The 18,917-nt window shown below is 38.7% G+C and overlaps 2 protein-coding genes across 3 annotated transcripts; one reads left to right on the top strand and one right to left on the bottom strand.

The window, feature by feature from the left end:
- The first annotated feature begins 1,289 nt into the window (after positions 1-1,289).
- LOC137720443 (probable sugar phosphate/phosphate translocator At3g11320) lies at positions 1,290-7,213 on the top strand. Of its 2 annotated transcripts, none has more exons than XM_068459513.1 (6): positions 1,290-1,620; positions 1,948-2,168; positions 4,631-5,098; positions 5,710-5,813; positions 5,892-6,120; positions 6,686-7,213. In XM_068459513.1, the coding sequence occupies exons 1-6, from the start codon at positions 1,566-1,568 to the stop codon at positions 6,833-6,835; spliced, it is 1,227 nt and encodes a 408-aa protein (XP_068315614.1). In that variant the 5' UTR covers positions 1,290-1,565; the 3' UTR covers positions 6,836-7,213. The 2 variants fall into 2 exon arrangements, with proteins under 2 accessions (XP_068315614.1, XP_068315615.1); XM_068459514.1 differs by lacking the exon at positions 1,290-1,620 and adding an exon at positions 1,646-1,812 and having other exon boundaries at positions 4,289-5,098.
- A 460-nt stretch (positions 7,214-7,673) lies between these two features.
- Positions 7,674-10,095, bottom strand: LOC137720788 (LIM domain-containing protein WLIM2b). The gene is made up of 6 exons (XM_068459898.1): positions 9,957-10,095; positions 9,349-9,549; positions 8,739-8,838; positions 8,607-8,641; positions 8,409-8,498; positions 7,674-8,197 (listed from the first exon to the last, which is right to left on the bottom strand). The coding sequence occupies exons 2-6, from the start codon at positions 9,481-9,483 to the stop codon at positions 7,958-7,960; spliced, it is 600 nt and encodes a 199-aa protein (XP_068315999.1). The 5' UTR covers positions 9,484-9,549; positions 9,957-10,095; the 3' UTR covers positions 7,674-7,957.
- Positions 10,096-18,917: the final 8,822 nt, after the last annotated feature.

Genomic DNA, 18,917 nt, shown 5'->3' with positions numbered 1-18,917 from the left:
TTTGGCAGCACATACACCTGGACTTTGGATCGTGCAAGTGCAGCAGATAATAATATTATTTCCAAATCACTAGAATTATATAAATATTGCTTTGTCCTTGCATGACGCCTTATTCCTTCACATGGCCGAAATTTATGGCAATCTCTTCCTTAACCTCTTCGGGCTTTTCTTAAGATCGGCTGCTAATACTTAATTAATTTGCTTAATTGACCAAACTAATTTTTACTTAAACAATAAAAAATAGGAAGTTTTAACGAAAAAACCCACAATACTGTTCATTTTAACGAAAAACCATATTTTTAAACTAAAAAGTACTATTCACTTTATCTTTTATTTTGTCCTTATCATTAAAACTCAAAGTTTTCAAGCATTTTTCATTAGTTTTCCTTAAAAAATACTAGTCAAGACTAGAGTTAAAAAGATAGAAAAGAAAAAATACAGATGAATTCTAGTTTCTACATAAATTATATTTTCCCAACTCATCGTCTCAACTCTTTATCCAACTTCTTCTCCAGTATAAAACCTTGGAATATGCTAGCATTTGACGCGTGTATTTAGTGGCAGATTTAGGATTCGAATATTGAGTGGTCTGTGTTAAAAGTCCAAGTTTTTTAGATAGAATCAGTGTGAAGAGCGCAAAAAAAAAAAATCAGTTTATTCATTGAGGCATTTCGTCAAATGAGTGATATCGAGAGAATTTGTTGAGTGTTGTCCACGCAACCTGTCAAGATACGCCTAACATATATTACATCAAACAATTAATAGGTATAAGCTACAAAGGGACCCATACAAAACCTTCGGAGGATCCTCGTTAGACCTTCACATTTATATTTTCTGAACTTTAAATGGTTTTGGGACCACTTAGGTTCCGGTGTGCATCCGCCTCTGCGTGTGTAATGATGTGATGGTGATCAAATTATTTGTAAATGACTTTCACTCCTTATTAGTAGACAAAATATGTTGATCATATTTTTCTTTTTGAACAAACAATATTATATACATTAAGAATATGAAATAGTGAGCTAAGCCTCACGATGATTTAGTTGGACACTCAATCGATAATTGTAAACATAACAGCTATCGTTTCGCCTAAAAAAATTCCATTTAAAGATATTTTGAGCTCCACGGTAAGGATGATGTCGACCTATGTGATGTTTTAGTTTACAAGATGAAGGTGTCATTGACCATCTCTTTCCCTCAAAATCCAGACAAATTAGTGAACCTGGACTAATTCCTACACGGAAGGTCCGGATTGGACTGTATGATATTATTACGGATATTCCCTTTTACATCCAGACCAATGGTAAATCGGAAGCAGAATATACTCCTTTCTCGGCTATCTGAACTTTGCTTGTCAAAGCCATGTTTAGCTTTCGTTTTAGCTTCAACCCCAACAACTCTGGTTGCAGCTTCGCAGTTGCAGGTAGCCAGCCATGTTTGGATGCACAATAACTTGCTCAAATCAACAGATTAAAACGACTTGATTAATCTGTTTTTTCTAAATTTTTTTACACCCAAACAAACAGCACTCATCGGAGTTTGGGGTATTTTTTTGAACTTCTTCGATGGCACAGACTGCTTTGACTGCTTCAGCTCCTCTTGTTCCCGTCGGCTGTAATTGTATGTTTCGATCTCTTAATTAATCCCCCCCCCCCTTCTTAATTAGCTGCCCAAATTTGTTTTTAAAATTCTTGGGGCTTGAACAAATGGATTCTGGATTCTACTGTTTGGTTGCTGAGAAAATGTTGAGAGAAAAAGGGAAGAAAAGTAGAGCAAGAGTCACTGAGAACTTAAGACGTGTTGTGTGATTTGGTAATCTGATCAGAACCCAGATCGTGGTTTTGGATTATCTCTTGTATTTTCCCAGCACTTTCTCGGATTCCAAACAGAGTGGCATAAATTTGTGAATTTGGGGAAGGCTTTTGACATTTCTGGGAATTTTTGCAGGTGGTGCAAAGCCGTGGAGTAAATCAGTGCTCCTCTGTTCTTCAAGACGATATGCGATTACGAGCAGTTCTTCGCTATCGATCACAAGTTTCGGAGGCAGAAGCCTTCGGATCGTTGAGTCGAAAGCAAATGCAGCTGCAGCAGAAGCAGCCGCTAGTAGTGAACGTTTTGAAAAGGTAGCTGAAGGCCAACCGGTCTCTTATTCATGGGCAGATGATAAGGTTAGGACTCTCTTCTCAGTTTACTTAAAGCTAAAGGTTAACTAATGCTACATTAATTACCTTTAGAGGCGCTTTTAAACTGCTTATTTGGCGGAGATGAAATTTGCTTATTACATTAACTATTATGATCAACTGATAAGCGAAACATTACATGTCACGTATCGTGGTTTTAAATACAATATTCTCACATTATTATTATGATAATTTTAACAAAAAGTTTCTGATATTGTTCATTTTAACAAAAAAACACGTTTTTACACTAAAAAGTCAATCCTGGTACTATTCAATTTACCTTTTATTTTGTATTTATCGTTAAAACTCAAAGTTTTCAAACCCTTTTCATTATTTTTCTTTATTATTAAAGATTTATGAGTATTGTTACGCATTACATTAGTCTAAAGAAGGCTTTTCAATTGCACTGTGCAAATGAATAGTCTTTATAATCAAATTTCACTTTATTTACGAGGCTGCCACTGACTCTCTTTGCCGCTATCTTCATGGCGCTTGTATATACTACCTTTACTGACTACATTAAAGGCTAAATCTTTTTTATGTGGGTGAATTTCGGTTCAACTTATGTGAGATATGTGATCGATAAACCGAAGAAACAACAAGAACCATTTACACAGTGTGCAAAATTGCAAATACACAACAATACAGTGCCCCACCAAAAATTTATAGCTCCCATTTTTGGTACATGCATTCCACCAAAGCAATTTCAAAGTAAAAAAGGAAGGAAGGTACACACATCATTAATACAAGTGATAAATGTAATCATTAAAGCAAGCAAGTAATTTTCATCAAATATTTTGTCTTTGAATTTGTTCATTGTCAATCATTTTAATTATTTTATAAAAAATCTTCGTTAAATAAGACCAAATTGACAAAACTACTCTTAATTTTTGTGAAATTATTTTGGTTCATTGTTTATGAAATTAATAGTATTTTGTCATTTTAGTTCTTATTTAACAAATATTTTTAACGGAATATCCAATATAATTAATAGTGAACAAGCTTAGAGACCACTTTTATAGATTTCAAATGTTAGAGATCAAAATGGAGAGTTGTATCAACCTCGATTACAATTTTGACTAAAATGCCAAAGAGAAATAGAAACAAGAAGAGGCATCTGATTAATGATCAAGTCAAGTAGATTTGAAGGGTACCCAACCACTAATTAAAATAATAATCTTCTGCTACTTAGTCGTTTGCATGAATGATGATCCAATTCTCTAACAGCTCGAAAAGAATAAAAATGCTGGCCAGATTCGAACAAGTATTTAAAAAAAAAATTGGACTGGAATTTTGATGTTGCGATGTGGCCTAACATAATCTTTTAATTTTGTATTCAACCAATCAAAAGAAAATAAAATAAAATAAGTGCGTCGGCCGTTGAGAATTTCCCCATTTATACGGACCGGCTATTACGGCAGACACTTCCAAGTCGTATACGTAGTTCCCATACACATCTTTTCCTTCTCTTTAAAACAATAATAATAAATCTTAAATATGAAATTTCTTTATTTGCTTTCTAATTTCTTTATTCGATTGGACAAAAAAGAAGATTACTGACTTTCTCTTAAAAAAATAAAGATATTCGTTTAAGATAATTGGTAAAAACATCATGTCTGAAGCACATAAATGCGATGAAAATAAATAATTATAATTAATTTGATTCTGAATACTAATATGAGTGAGTTCACAACTCTTCGAAAAAATATTTTATAGATTCGTCATATTTTTTAAAAAAGTCAAAATACTTTGGGAGAAAATGAAGAAAAGTATTGTTTTATTATTCAATTCATTAATAAGTTACCATTCAAAATTAAGTTCATACAATTAATTTTAAAAACTGAATATAGTCAAAGTCCACTTTCCTTTCAGTTCACAGCAAAAGAAAAATAGAAAAATTAAAAACAAAAAAAACTAATTAAAAATTAAAAACAAAAAAACTAATTAAAAATTAAAAACAAAAAAAAAAACTAATTAAACTACTGACAAATAAAGGAGAAAAGAATAAACGAAGTGAATTCTCGCGTACGCGTTTACCTCTCTCTCTGCTTTAAAACTCTCTCCCCTCTCTCTCTCTCTCTCTGTGTAATCCCCTCCCCTATTTGCAGAAGAAGCACATTCCTCGTCGGTCGTCCTCAAAACTCTGACCCAACGACGCAGCCTCTCTCTAAATTCCAACGCAGACCCAACTCCCCCACCTCCCTCCTCTCCCTTTCTCCGTCGGCATCTCAGATTCCCCAATTTTTCCTGCTGTTTTTCGTTTTCAATTTCCTCAATAAATTGGCAGTCTTTTCGATGGACCTAGATTCTCAGATCCATGGGAGGCCGACCCATGTTTCTACATAACCCAATTCTTCATTCTGCACCTGGGTTTTCACCAATGCCCCAGCCCTAGCAGATCCCACCCCCACCTGAATTTAACGCATTCTGGGTTTTTCCCCAAATCTCAGCCGTCCGATCGAGACCCGCCTCGGAAGATGAAGGGGAAGAGCCGCTTGTTCACGATCGGGCTCGTCACCGCCTGGTACTCATCCAACATTGGGGTTTTGCTGCTGAACAAGTACTTGCTCAGCAACTATGGCTTCAAGTACCCGATCTTCCTCACCATGTGCCACATGACGGCTTGCTCTCTGCTCAGCTACGTCGCAATTGCTTGGATGAAGATGGTTCCGATGCAGACCATTCGATCCCGGGTCCAATTCCTGAAGATCATGGCGCTCAGCCTGGTGTTTTGCGTCTCCGTCGTGTTTGGGAACATTTCGCTGCGGTATTTGCCGGTGTCGTTTAACCAGGCTATTGGCGCCACCACGCCGTTCTTCACTGCGGTTTTCGCCTACTTAATGACTCTCAAAAAGGAGGCTTGGCTCACGTATCTCACCCTCGTTCCTGTTGTTACAGGAGTCGTCATTGCAAGTGGGGTATGAGCCCTCTTCCTTTTCTGTTAATTTTTGCTTTGTTTAATGCAAATTCATGTGTTTTATTGAGAATTGCTGTGAATTCTGGAAATGGGTTTACTTTGGTATGAGCTGCTTTGGATGGAATTGAGCAACTTTGCTTAGACTAGTCTGAATTGTGGGATATGGGTTGGGATGGATTGGAGGCATTTTTTGCCAATTCGGTTGTTTATAACTCCAATTGGTTTTAACTGTCCATAGTTCAGAGAAAAACTATTGTGAGAAGATCTATCAAAACCAAAAGGAAGGATGAATTTTTGGACCTGAGGTTTTAGTATCTACCTGAGATCTGATATATTTCTGTTAAGATGAGCTTAGTTCAAGATTTAACCGAATCGGGGTGAATAAAAAGTACTTTGGGTGCATGAAAGTGGGTGGCTTTTTCCAATTTCCCTAGTTAATATAGCCATTAAAGTTGTGAGATTGTGCAAACGTATGTGGAGCCTTCAATTTGACCGGAGCAATGCATCTCATAGTTTGTTCTTTTTACATGGCTGCAGGGTGAACCAAGTTTCCATTTATTTGGTTTCTTAATATGATGCATCTCATAATTTGTTCTTTTTACATGGCCGCAGGGTGAACCAAGTTTCCATTTATTTGGTTTCTTAATATGCATAGCAGCAACCGCTGCCAGGGCGCTTAAATCAGTGCTACAAGGGATTTTGCTTTCTTCTGAAGGGTAAGGAATCCTTAGGTGTTTGCTCTATCATTCTCTTATGGTTGAATGGGTACTGAATGACTTGTCTTTATATTCCAGGGAGAAGCTGAATTCTATGAACCTCCTTCTGTATATGGCTCCAATAGCTGTTGTTTTCTTACTTCCCGCAACACTTATCATGGAAGAAAATGTTGTCGGTATAACACTAGCTCTTGCAAGAGATGATGTCAAGATCATATGGTACCTACTATTCAATTCGACATTGGCATATTTTGTAAATCTGACCAACTTTTTGGTCACAAAGCACACCAGTGCTCTAACTCTTCAGGTTTGTCTCCCTTCTTGATGTAGCATCTTTTTAATTGTTAATCAAAATGTATTTTAAATGCTGTTAACACTTGTTATGCTCTAGCATTTAGAAGATTTCATGAATAACAGTTACAGTTTGGGCAGTACTGAAGTTGCAGGGAGTTCTGTCTTCAGGGTTTAAGTTGGTGAAACTAATTGGATTTTGTTGCGTATAGGATGAGTCATCTTAATCTTATAGGGACTAGTTATGTTTATGGGGTTGAGAAATAATGGTTTATTGGTGCGTGTTGAAGGATGGCACCTGCTGGAAAATAGCCAGTTATATGGGGCTGTGAACATTATACCATGGCAGAATTTATAATCTAGGACCGGATGCGTTAGATTGAAGGCACTAGTAGGACAAGAGGATGTCCATTCATATGTTCGCTTGGCTATGTTGGCTAGTGTTTTTGTTTGACGTGTTGAAAAAACAAAATGATCATGATAAAATCTGGTGTTTACCGTATTTTTCTAAATTACATCGTTGTTTCCTTTAATGTGAAAGGAGCTGTAGCAAGTAACTAACGGAACGTTTGGTTATCCAGGTTCTAGGGAATGCTAAAGGAGCTGTAGCTGTGGTGGTCTCGATATTAATTTTTAGAAATCCAGTTTCCGTGACTGGAATGATGGGTTACACTCTTACAGTCTTTGGAGTGATCCTATACAGCGAAGCCAAGAAACGAAGTAAATCATAGTTCCGGGAAAGCATCAAGTGAAATGTCCTACGTTTTGTATTTTGTACTGCGAGAACAGCAGTGGCCGTCCTGGAGGCATAGTTGGGGGGTACATGCGAGCAGTTGGTGCCGGGATCTTGCCTCTCCAAATTTTATTTTACCCCTGGAAGCCTGAGTACGTGCATGGCTTCCATTTGTATCAGCAAACAATGCAGGATAAGTCGAGAAAAGTAGGAAACTTAATAAGTGACTAGTATTACGGAGGAAAATCAGTATCATTTCATCATTTTTTTTTTCTTTCAGCAAAAGGGTTGTAGAATTGGTCTCCACAGATTAAGTCTGTTATTAACATTTCTTCTATTGAATCAATGAAAAACAAAACCATTCAGAGTTTCACAATTTGGTACTTTGCATCTCAGACTCTACGTTGTATAACTGCCTATTTTCCTACCAGTTCTGAGGAGGCGAGGATGAAATATCTGCCGGAATGTCTAATATTTCGAAGGTTGTGTTTTTGATGTATTTCAACTGCTTCTGAGCTTGTGTTTTTTATAAATACATTTCCAAACGAGCCCTCCGTCTGAATGGTACGTGAAGGAACATAAGACAAGTTAAGGAACGGGGCAAGAAAAGCCCATTACAATATTTTTCAGCAGATGAAGGAACGGGGTGAGCGCAGATGGTAAGAGCGCGCAGAAAAATTCTTGACTCTTACCGTACGCACAGCCATCATATGGTATTATCATTCCCCATGTTATAATAAAAATGTGCAATCTACTTATACATTAGATATGGTGGAATTGTAACACCACATGACCGTCACACTGAAAAAATTTCGTGTGTGAGGGAAGCAGGAAAATGAAACGAAGATAATAGACTCTTTCATGTATTTGCCAAATGCCGAGAAAAATGGTGACAACATGAACTCACTGCAAACAAAGCCCTGAAGGTCTTTTTACAACCGCCGGACCAAGAATCACATACAGGAAGCAAAACACAACAATGTGCCCAAGATTGATGAGCCAAATAAAATAGAGAAGTACCAAGTCTGCTCACTCCGCCATGGAAAAGCATGAGGTTGAAGAGGAATACATCACTCTTAAACAAACGAAAGCCACGTAATTGAACATTTAAACACAGAATTTATGCTTCTGGAATGGAGGCTACTGCTGCTGTTGCTGCCGCCGCCGCTGCTGCTGTGCGCTTAATTGATGCAGACTTAATAAGATGGTTGTAGCTCCCCTTCTCCTTGAAAAGCTGGGAGAAATGGTGCTTGCAGTATAGAATGCCCTCCAAAGCTGCGTAGTTTGAGGGAGTAATAGGACAGCCGCCGTGAGAACACTTGAAACACGACTTGTGATAGGCCTGGCTCTCCACAGTCACCTGCAAAATTTTGGTTCAATACACTCAAATTAGTTTCATGGGGTTTTTTTTCATATTTTTGTGAGTTATATAAGAAAAAAGTTCATTTTCTTCCAATAATTATTGAAGAGGGTTCCAACCAATTCATTTTTGTTTGGGACAAAAACGGGAAAGCAAAAATAGAATAGTCGAAAGAAAAATTATCAACAAAAGACATATCTTGGGATCCTACCTTCTCCAGTGGATAAGCGGTTTTACCACAAGTAGCACATTTGTCTTGTGTTCCAGAAAACATGCTAGCAGCTTTGCTAGGTGACCTAGTCTGAACCAAACACAAACATTTGAGAATCAGTGTTGCCGCCATCTGATAGTATAAGAATATTCTGTTACTAACAAACAGAGTTTATAACAGCGATGTAGAGAAGTTTACCAGCTCTGGAGTTAACTTCTCAGCTGACTTTGCAGCTGTTGCAAATTAAATTTATAGAAGATTAAAACAGTAAACAACAAACCATGCAGAGACATCAAAGACGGTTTCATCAGGAAAAAGAGAAAGACATACGTGACTGAAAGTTCTTGTTGAAATTGCCAGTCTCCTTGAAAAGTTGCTCAAAGTGAGGCTTACAGTACAGAACACCTTCCATTGAGGAATAATTGCTCAGCTTTAAAGACAAAATATTACAAAACATTAGAAACAAGAAGAAACTTCCATAAACAAATCCATATGTTACATATCTTAAATTGAACAGAATTCAGATCAATGGCACAAACAAATCTCACTATTCGAGTCCTCTTTCAAACATATACGTTCATATGTCAATAAATTCAAATGTACATTCATATGCAAGGGTTTGGGACACAAATTTAAATATTTCTTTTCCCATTGTATTGTATTAACTATTAACAATCTTCAAAATTTGATATTCGAATAAGGTTGCAAGTAAAATGTGTGTTCCTACGCAAGATTTTCGATTATTAACCAATATTTATGTCATTACACCCATTGCCATGATACTAAATAATTTGGTCAGAAGTATCGATAAAACGATAATCTTTATAATTTGCTTTGAATCAAATGAAAATGATGCATCTAAGTTCCACTTCCACACAAAATGGATCGAAAATCGCCAAGAAAGCATGAAACGAGGCCGAATTGATGGTTGGTTGAGTACCTTCAAAGTCCCTTTGCAGTGGGTGCATTTGAAGCAAGACTTGTGGTAGGAAATCCCATCAGCAGATAGCTCCTCCACTGGGTAAACTGTCTTTTCACAAGCCTTGCATTTCTGCTGGGTGCCAATGAAAGACATAATTCTATCTCCTTCTAGATCTGATTCTTCTCTTTTTACCAAGATCACCCCCTCTCAACCTTCCACCTGCAATGAACAATTTAACAAAACAAAATTCAGGATCAAACGAGCTCTGTTTGTTTCCCGAGAAAGTAGAAGAAAGAAAAGGACTTTAAATTATGTGTGTAAAAGTACGGAGATTCATTGACCCAGATAAGGGAAAACAGTAAAGTTACAGAATTGGGCAACTTTATCAACAAATCGACAGAAAACCCAAAATCCCAAATCTCTTTTCCAGCTTTCTCAGAAACCGATCTAAAACTTTTAGAACATAAACAGCTAAATTTTAAAAAAATATTACTCATTTTTTCTTAAGATTTTTTCTCTGATCCAACCTTCAAAGCACCCACATGCAAGAACAAATTAATGGAGATCTGGCAGCATAGATTACGAAATGAAGTCAATAAAAATTCTCCAGAGTCAGAAAAGCGTACCCTTTGAAGCTTTAAGGCTGACTGAGTGAAGCTCCAAAATCTCGAAAATTAAAAAGGGTAGAATAAAACAGAAAAGATTTTGAAAACGAAATGGGTGAGGAGGGCAAATGGGTCCTTTTCCGTACAGAAGGAGTGTGATGGCAAGCGGATGGCGAATGGCGAGCGCTTTTTGCAGGGAGCGGATGCAGCGTAGTGGAGAAGACGACGATGATGAAATTATAGAGAGAGAGAGAGAGACCCCTCCAAATCCAATGAGAGATTTTAAAGGCGTTGTAAAATAATAAATAGGAATAAAAATATCCGCGCTGGACACACTTTGTATCGTTCAACTTCAACTACTCGATTTTACGCGGCTTTTCTCGCCCTTTGTTGCCTACAAATTTACACATTGACCCCTATTTGCGATAAATTTTTCAATGTAACCGGTTCACGTAGGGATACATCACGTGTCATTGTACAAATTATGGGATATGTGTGTTAAAAACTTAAAAACTTAAAAAATAAAATTTCCCCTACTTATATAAAAACACATGGTGTACACTTTGTGTTCCAGTCACAATGAAAAATTTCTTCCTATTCACTTTACTTTTGACCAGGGGACTTGAACTCATCGCAAATATATGTCATCTATGCATACATATGAGTCAAGCGATTTTTATAGTAGGACTAAAAACGTGAGTGTTATGCTAATATACCGAGCTCGTGTAGGAATCACACTTTTACAATGGATCGAAAATTTTGTAGGTGATACTTATAAAGTAGTGGGTTCTAAGGTATGAATCGCACATATATTGAACTCACACTTGCGTAGTAGTGTTATAGGTATCAAACTCAGATGACCTAATTCTTATAAATAAGTATCACATTCACTCAAATTACGGTAGAAACCTAAGACTCCCTCTGATCAAATGAAGATAACAACTACTTTACTTAAACAAAGGCTACTCGAACTATCTAAAATTGTTTATGATATGACGAAGTGTTTTTTAGTAACCAAAAGCACTTCTGATTGCGTTTAGTGAAACAACTAAAGAAATTTTTGCGTCGTGAAAGCACTTTTTTTTAAGCACCTGGGTCATTGGGAGTCACTTGGATTTTTAATAACAACACTTCTTGAAAGCAAATTTGAACATAATTGTTGTTTATAGAGGTAGTCCCAAATGAGCTCTTCAACTCCTTCCAATATACTCATTGACAATGAGCCAAGCAAGGTTCATGCTAATTGGTAGATAAATGGCTAGTAAATAATTAAAATTAAAAGGCTAATCTGTTTCAGTTTGAAGTATTTAGAGGATAATTAAATGCATATAATCTAAGGCTGTGGTTGCACCACATCATTAGCTACGGTAAACATTCTAAATTTTAAAAATTCGTTTCCAAATACGGTAGTAATTAATTGTGATTTGGTCATTGGGTGTATGATTTAACCACTAATTTAGTTCCCAACCAAAACAAAGATAAACAAAGCTACAAATTTGTCGGAAAAAAAATGCCTTGACCAGTACAAGACAAAGTGGTTACCAACAAATAAAATAAAACAGAATGAGGCATTGATGCTCCACTTGCACCACTTTTTGGGTGTCAATTGTCAAAGACATCGGATTTTCTATGCTCTATCTATTTGCTAGGATATTAATGTTATTGCTAGGATATTAATATTATCCACTTACGTGCACTCAACCTAGCCTTGACCTATTTTGCCTATCTCAATAGTTGTTTTTTGAATATTTAAAAATGCTTTTAAATTAACTGTAAATACTTTTAGTGAAATTAATTTTAGCTTACTTTAAGTGTTTTTTGAACGAAAAAAAAACATCAGATATGTGGTATGTGTTTTTTTTTTACAGTAAGCACTTCAAATATTTTTCAGAATTCACTTAGATTTTTATTAAAAATTGATTTGAAAATATTTTCATCAAAAACATTTTCAGTCATTTTAAAAACTTACAAATAAGCCTATGTTTGTGCAGAGTTTAATTCGCAAATAAGCTCGGTTGAAGGAACCACCAGGCACTACCACAGATACCTTGCAGGAAGACAAAGCCAAATAGTTTGATTTAAATTGATTGTACTTCTCTCTCTCTCTCTCTCCTTATTTCTCTCTCTAGAAACCCAAACCCATAGCCTCTTCTCTGACTTCAACTTTCAGCCACCACCCTTTGCTCTTGCTCAAGGTAGTCGGCAACCTGCTACTTCCTCCTCTTTCCAGTATTCTCTTCCATCTCCTTCCCTCATTTGCCTTTTTCTTCTTTTTCCTTCCCTCTCACTTCCTTTGCTTTATCCCCCTCCTTACATCCATCTCTTGATCTCCTCTTTCCAATCTCCTTATTGTATTTTATTCCCGGTTCTCCCTGAGTTTATCTCAGTTTTCCCTAAGTTGGGTCTCAACTATCCCCTAAGCTTGTCTCAAATGTGGGCTTCATGCCCCTTATCCAACATCTTTTGCCTACTTTTATTGCTTTATGTCTTTTAATTTTTTGTCTTCCCTCCTCCTTAGTTGTGATACTACATCCATATCCCACTATGTACTCAGATATGTGGGCTCCGATTAGGATACCAAATCTACTACCTTTTTTCACTTCCCCTCCCCTCACCACATGCCCATGTCGGATCCCCTTCGAGGCCAAGTGTTAGGTATTTTACATACCCCTTAGCCTCACTCTTTACCCGTATGATATTTTGTTTGTATATATTTGTAGGGGTTCGTGAAGGGGATTTGGATATGTTATCTACTTTCTTGGTTTGGAGTTTGGCTTCTTCCGAGGATGTGACAGTAGAGGTAATATTGTCTTTGATGCTAGAGATTAGAGTTTTTTATTGTCTATTTTATGCTGCCTTCGAGCATAAGCTTGTGTGAGCCTCTTGTTGTATCTTGGGTTGTTGTTCTCATTTTGCTTGTGGCTTTGACTTTCCCTGTAGTTGTTTTTCTGGTCCTTTTTGGGCCTTGTACTAGTTTTTATCATAATGAAAGTTAACTTTGTGATAAAAAAAAAATTTTGATTGTACTTATTGGGAACAGTTGACTTCTAAGTTGCTTGTGCGGCACGTTCTTTTTTCTTCAACTGAGTTGAAATCCCTGACAAGATTTTTATCGAGACCCACTATACACTATTCCCAAATTGTATGTTTTCTCAAAAAAAAAAGAAAAAAAGAAAAAAACAACCGCAAATTTGTAACTCAAGTAAGGTTTAACAATGCCCTCGATCAATATTGCTTATATTGCAAAATTATTTGGCACTCGAGCATTAGTACACCAATCACTTATTTGGGTGCCCTCTTTCATATTATATATACAAGAATTCTCAAATCGAAAAGTATTTTGTTTTCCAATTGGGATAAAATAATTTTGATACAATGTTCGCAATATAGCAATAAAGTGTTGATAAATAAAAATGATTAATGATATATATATATATATATTTGTTTCAAATGATAGATTTTGTTGGATTAGATGTTAGATTAGCTACCAACGAGGTTTAAACTCATGTCGTCATGCAAGTGCTCAACACATTTTCACCACTGTGGTAAATGAGCACTTGCTGATTAATGATTTTTTAAATTGAGAAAATTTTTGCAGAAATTAACATTAATTGAGATGGAAAAAAAAAAAAAAAAAGAAGTTGTGAAAGACTATTTTATGTAGGGATGGGCATTAGGTGTGTCGGTCGGGTTGATTTTAATCCGTTGGCCAACCAATAGGCTCGGTTGGCTCGGATTGACATTATTGAAACCCATCTCCATTTAAAAAAAAATGGACAAACCAATCAACTTAAACTATTCAAAAGTAGGTTTCCCACATTGAGATTATTTACTTTTTTTTTCTTGTTTTTAAAGTGACCGTGAATGACAAGTAATCCAAAATGCATGTCATATTAGACTTAAATAATGTTAATTTAGTGTTGTTGAGTCTCTATTTGTTAATATTTGAATTTCATTATTTAACTAAAGTATAAATAAACAAGTGTATTTAATAACTATTAAATTTTATGTATATGTCTATCTATTGTATGTTTAAAAATTGTTGATATTCAGGTAGGTCGGATACTATCATTAATAATACTTAAACCCAACCCAACCCACTTATTAAACGCGTAGTCGGATTTTTACTCAAAAATTAATTTTTAGAGTTTACAACCCAACTATGACACACCCCGACCGAGATCGGAGCGTGCTGGCCGTCACACAAAGGTGACGTAGCCATGTGCACGTGCGGAAGCTAATAAGTAGTAATATAAAAGTACGAATAAATTAAAAACTAGCATACAAGTACTAAAATGAGTGTTAGTTAGTGAGATACAAATTCAGAGCAGGTCTATAGCAGTCCAATAAAACGACAACAATAGTACGCCCGAAGGCGACCATACGAAGTGGAGTGTCTGTCAGAACGCCGAAAAGCTCACAAGGAAACCACCGCAACGGCTAAGCAACTAGAACCTGGAGGGGCGCAAAACAAAAGCGTGAGTGGGCAAAAACAATTCTTTCTAAAACCATTTACAAAATACTTTCTAACCTCTCGCCGTAAAACCTGTATACTTCCCAGAAAATAAACATATATACGTATGTGTAAACATGCAAAACATGCTCAAAGGTATACTAATCATGCTCAAGGTATGCCATGCCACAATCTCAAAGTGATATGCAAGTGCCCAGGTATAACCATATCAATATCATGTAATCTGGCAGCCGGAGTCACCTAACGTGACCTGTACGGCTGCATCTAGAGCTCAAATCTCAATCTCAATATCTAAACCTGCCCACGAGTCGGAACCACCTAAAGTGGTCTGTACGACAAGCCTGGGTGTAACATATATATACGCTCTAGTGCTACGATCACGTGAAGGCTGTGCGAATAATCGCGGGTCACCTACGAGTCGGAACCACCTATTGTGGTCTGTACGACAGGCCTATGCACCTAGCTTGGATCCAAGCTGAGCGTATGGTGCGGGAGGTGAACAACACGTGAAGGACTGTGCCCTACTCTGGGCGGGAGCACTAACACCGGGGGTGCAGGTTATGAGCTCTCTAAACATCTCTAACCACTAATTAATGCAATCGTTAATTAACGCTTACCTGGCACTTACCTATGCCTCCACAGCACCCACATATAAATGTGTATATGCATGCCACTACTAATAAATGTGATGATGCATAAAAGATAATAATAACATGCATGGCATAAGGCAAATAACCCTTTTTAAATCAATTTCTGGGAATATAAATGTATATAGGTATATACGGAAAACAAAAGCCCACTCACTGGTATGTAGAAGGGTCGTAGCCCCCTTGCCTCGCGTGTGCACGCTCGTCCTCTGGGTACGTGTCACCTAAATGCGAAACAACTATAAAAACGTTAACTTTAAAGCACATAACCCGTTTCTCGTAATAACTTCTCATACGTTGCTCAAAATGGACAAATGAATATACCAACGTGCTCTACACAACCTCAGGATCACAACCATATTTTTAGAAAAATTTTTGGACCCCGCACGCGCCCCCACGCGCCAGCACAGACACGGACCTACGCGCCCCCCACGCGCGGCCACGTGCCAGGCACACTGACGGTGTCAACAGACGCCGTCAGGAATATTCCGTTAAACTGACGGAATATTCCGTCAAATCTAACCGGATACCGTCACTGCCGTTAGGAATATTCCGTCAAACTTGACGGAATATTCCCCTTTCTTCTCCGGCCTACCCTCGCCGGACTCCGGTCGCCGGAAACTGGGAAAAACTTTAAACTTACTAATCTCCTTCGTTTCTCAACCATTTTCTATGATTCTTGGACCAAAAGAAAGCCCTAAACTAGTAGAATCACGTTGGACCACTTTTAAAGGCTAAAAGTTACGAAATCTTACCTGTGCAAACAACCAAAACCGGCCAACTTCGAGTAGGACGATCCCGACGTCCAATTTCGTCCAACGAAGCACTCCGAGGCTCCTTGGGACACCACCAAGCTACCTATGAGCTTAGAAATCCCAAAAACTCAACGTATAAATTTTGCATGAACAGTACATAAATCGGGGCTTGTGAATTCGACGTGAAAACGTTGAGGTTCCTACCTGAAAATGGTATGGTTGTGCTCGCCTCGACCTCACGAGTTGAATGGTGTCCTTAGTTTCCTCGATCTGTCACGGTTTGAGGGGTATGTGTGTTGGTCCGTACGTTTTTAGGAAGAAGAAGAAGGATAGAGGGCTCGGGAAAGAGAGAGAAGACAGAGGGAGAGAGAGAAGGCAGTGTCTGTGTGTGTGTGGGAGTGTGTGAGGTTCCAAACACATGCCACAACACACCAAACAACCCACAACGTGACAAAAACGAACTAGGGGCAATAAAGTAATTTCACACGCGCGTTTTCGATAATTCCGGAACGGGATGTCACAACCTTCCTACCTTAATAGAATTTCGTCCCGAAATTCAAACAACCAAATAACAACCCCTAGTGGTCAAAGAACAACCGAGGATACAAATCCCTCATCCGATTCTCTGTCTCCCACGTAGCTTCTTCGGCTGAATGGTTCCTCCACAAAACCTTCACTAAATTCACTGTCTTATTCCTCAAAACCTTCTCTTTCCAATCAATGATCGTCACCGGTTCCTCATCGTACGTCAAATCTGGATTAATCTCAAGCGGTTGAGGAGGTATCACATGAGATGGATCAGCAACATAGTGTCGGAGCATAGACACGTGAAAAACATTATGCACTCTAGCCAACTCCGGAGGCAACTCCAACCTGTAAGCTACCTCACCAACTCGTTCGGTGACCATGTATGGTCCGATGTACCTGGGGCTCAACTTCCCCTTCTTTCCGAACCGCACAACACCTCTCCACGGTGAAAGCTTCAGAAATACCCAATCTCCGACCTCATATGTTCTGTCCGTAGCACGCCGATCCGCTAGACTCTTCTGCCTGTCCTGAGCTGCTTTCAGGTTAGACTTAATCACCTGAACATTCTGAGTAGTCTCCTCGACAATCTCTGGACCCACTAAAACTCTCTCGCCAACCTCTGACCAACACAACGGAGTGCGACAAGCTCTGCCATACAAGGCCTCAAATGGCGCCATGCCAATGCTCGAATGAAAACTGTTGTTGTAAGCAAATTCCATCAAATCCAACCGTTGGTGCCAAGCGTCACCAAACTGCAACACCGAAGCTCGCAGCATATCCTCCAAAGTCTGAATAGTTCTCTCTGACTGCCCGTCGGTCTGTGGATGATATGCCGTACTATAAAGTAATCTCGTGCCTAAAGCTTCCTGGAAAGCTACCCAAAACTTCGATGTGAATCGTGGATCTCGATCCGAAACAATACTCACTGGGACACCGTGGTACTTCACAACCTTCGAAATGAACAACTCCGCTAAACGGCTCAGAGAATACTTCTCCCTCACCGGAATAAAATGAGCCGACTTAGTGAGTCGATCGACGATCACCCAAATGCCGTCAAAGCCATTATGATTACGCGGGAGCTTGTACACAAAATCCATGGTGATATTTTCCCATTTCCACTCTGGAACGGGAAGCGGCTGCAACAACCCAAACGGCTTCTTCCTCTCTGCTTTAACTTGCTGACAAACAGCACACCTGCTCACATACTCGGCTATCTCCCTCTTCATACCCGGCCAATAGTAAAATGGTCGTATGGTATGATACATTTTAGTAGCTCCTGGGTGCATGGCATAAGCCGAGATATGTGCTTCATCGAGAATTTCTTTCTTCAACTCCACACTCTTAGGCACGAACATTCTACCTTCTAGCATCAACATGCCATCCGAATCCCGAACTCTGAGGTCTCGCCTCCTTCCTTGCTCTCGAGCTTGAATAAGTTCTTAAGTCTCCTGATCAGTTACTTGGGCTTCAAGCACCCGATCAACAAGTATCGGCCTAACTTGGAAATTAGCAAGTAATGCCACATCTCGATCTTCGGCTTCTAGCCTTACCCCCGTAGTACGCAAGTCCACCAAAAGAGGAGCACGACTAGCGTACAACGCATTAATACGGCCCTGTGACTTCCTGCTAAGTGCATCAGCCACTACGTTCGCACGACCAGGATGATAATCAATCGTGCAATCGTAATCGCTGAGCAACTCCAACCACCTCCGCTGACGAAGATTGAGTTCCTTCTGAGTAAAGAGATACTGGAGACTCTTGTGATCCGTAAAGATCCTGCACTTTTCTCCGTAAAGATAGTGCCTCCACAACTTTAACGCAAAAATGATAGCAGCCAACTCCAAATCATGTGTAGGGTAATTCCTCTCATGAGGTTTCAACTGCCGCGAAGCATAAGCAATCACCCTACCATGCTGCATCAATACACATCCCAAACCATTCAAGGAAGCATCGCTATAAACCTCGAAATCACCACTATCGTCTGGGAGTGCCAAAACAGGTGCATGAGTGAGCCAATGCTTCAACCGTTGGAAACTCTGCTCACACTTATCATCCCACTCAAATTTGACATCCTTCCTCGTTAACCTCGTCAGTGGTAAGGCAATCACCGAAAAATCCTTAACGAATCTCCGATAATACCCTGCCAAACCAAGGAAACTTCTCACCTCGGTGACGGTTCTCGGTTGCTCCCAACTCTCTACCGCTGCAACCTTCTGAGGGTCAACCAAAATGCCCTGAGCAGAAATGACGTGCCCCAAGAACGCAACTTGGTCTAACCAGAACTGGCACTTGCTAAACTTAGCATATAACTGGTGTTCCCTCAACCTTTTCAACACCAAAGTAAGATGTCGAACATGCTCCGATTTCGACTTAGAATACACCAGAATATCGTCAATGAAGACAATGACAAATCTATCCAAGTAAGGCTGGAATACTCGGTTCATCAAATCCATAAAGGCGGCTGGTGCATTCGTCAACCCAAATGGCATAACCAGAAACTCGTAATGACCGTAACGAGTCCTGAACGCCGTCTTAGGGACATCATTCCTACTGATCTTCAGCTGATAGTAACCAGACC

This window comes from Pyrus communis, chromosome 16 (assembly GCF_963583255.1).
Source record: "Pyrus communis chromosome 16, drPyrComm1.1, whole genome shotgun sequence".
Lineage (NCBI taxonomy): Eukaryota > Viridiplantae > Streptophyta > Magnoliopsida > Rosales > Rosaceae > Pyrus > Pyrus communis.
This window is presented reverse-complemented; position numbering and strand designations above follow the sequence as displayed.

Excerpts from the sequence above, each read along its gene's own strand:
- LOC137720443 (XM_068459513.1), top strand. The coding sequence starts at position 1,566 with ATGGCACAGACTGCTTTGACTGCTTCAGCTCCTCTTGTTCCCGTCGGC. Across the intron at positions 5,099-5,709 it reads GAGTCGTCATTGCAAGTGGG|GGTGAACCAAGTTTCCATTT; the intron begins GTATGAGCCCTC and ends ACATGGCCGCAG. Across the intron at positions 5,814-5,891 it reads ATTTTGCTTTCTTCTGAAGG|GGAGAAGCTGAATTCTATGA; the intron begins GTAAGGAATCCT and ends TTTATATTCCAG.
- LOC137720788 (XM_068459898.1), bottom strand. The coding sequence starts at position 9,483 with ATGTCTTTCATTGGCACCCAGCAGAAATGCAAGGCTTGTGAAAAGACA. Across the intron at positions 8,839-9,348 it reads ACTGCAAAGGGACTTTGAAG|CTGAGCAATTATTCCTCAAT; the intron begins GTACTCAACCAA and ends TTGTCTTTAAAG. Across the intron at positions 8,198-8,408 it reads CCGCTTATCCACTGGAGAAG|GTGACTGTGGAGAGCCAGGC; the intron begins GTAGGATCCCAA and ends AAAATTTTGCAG.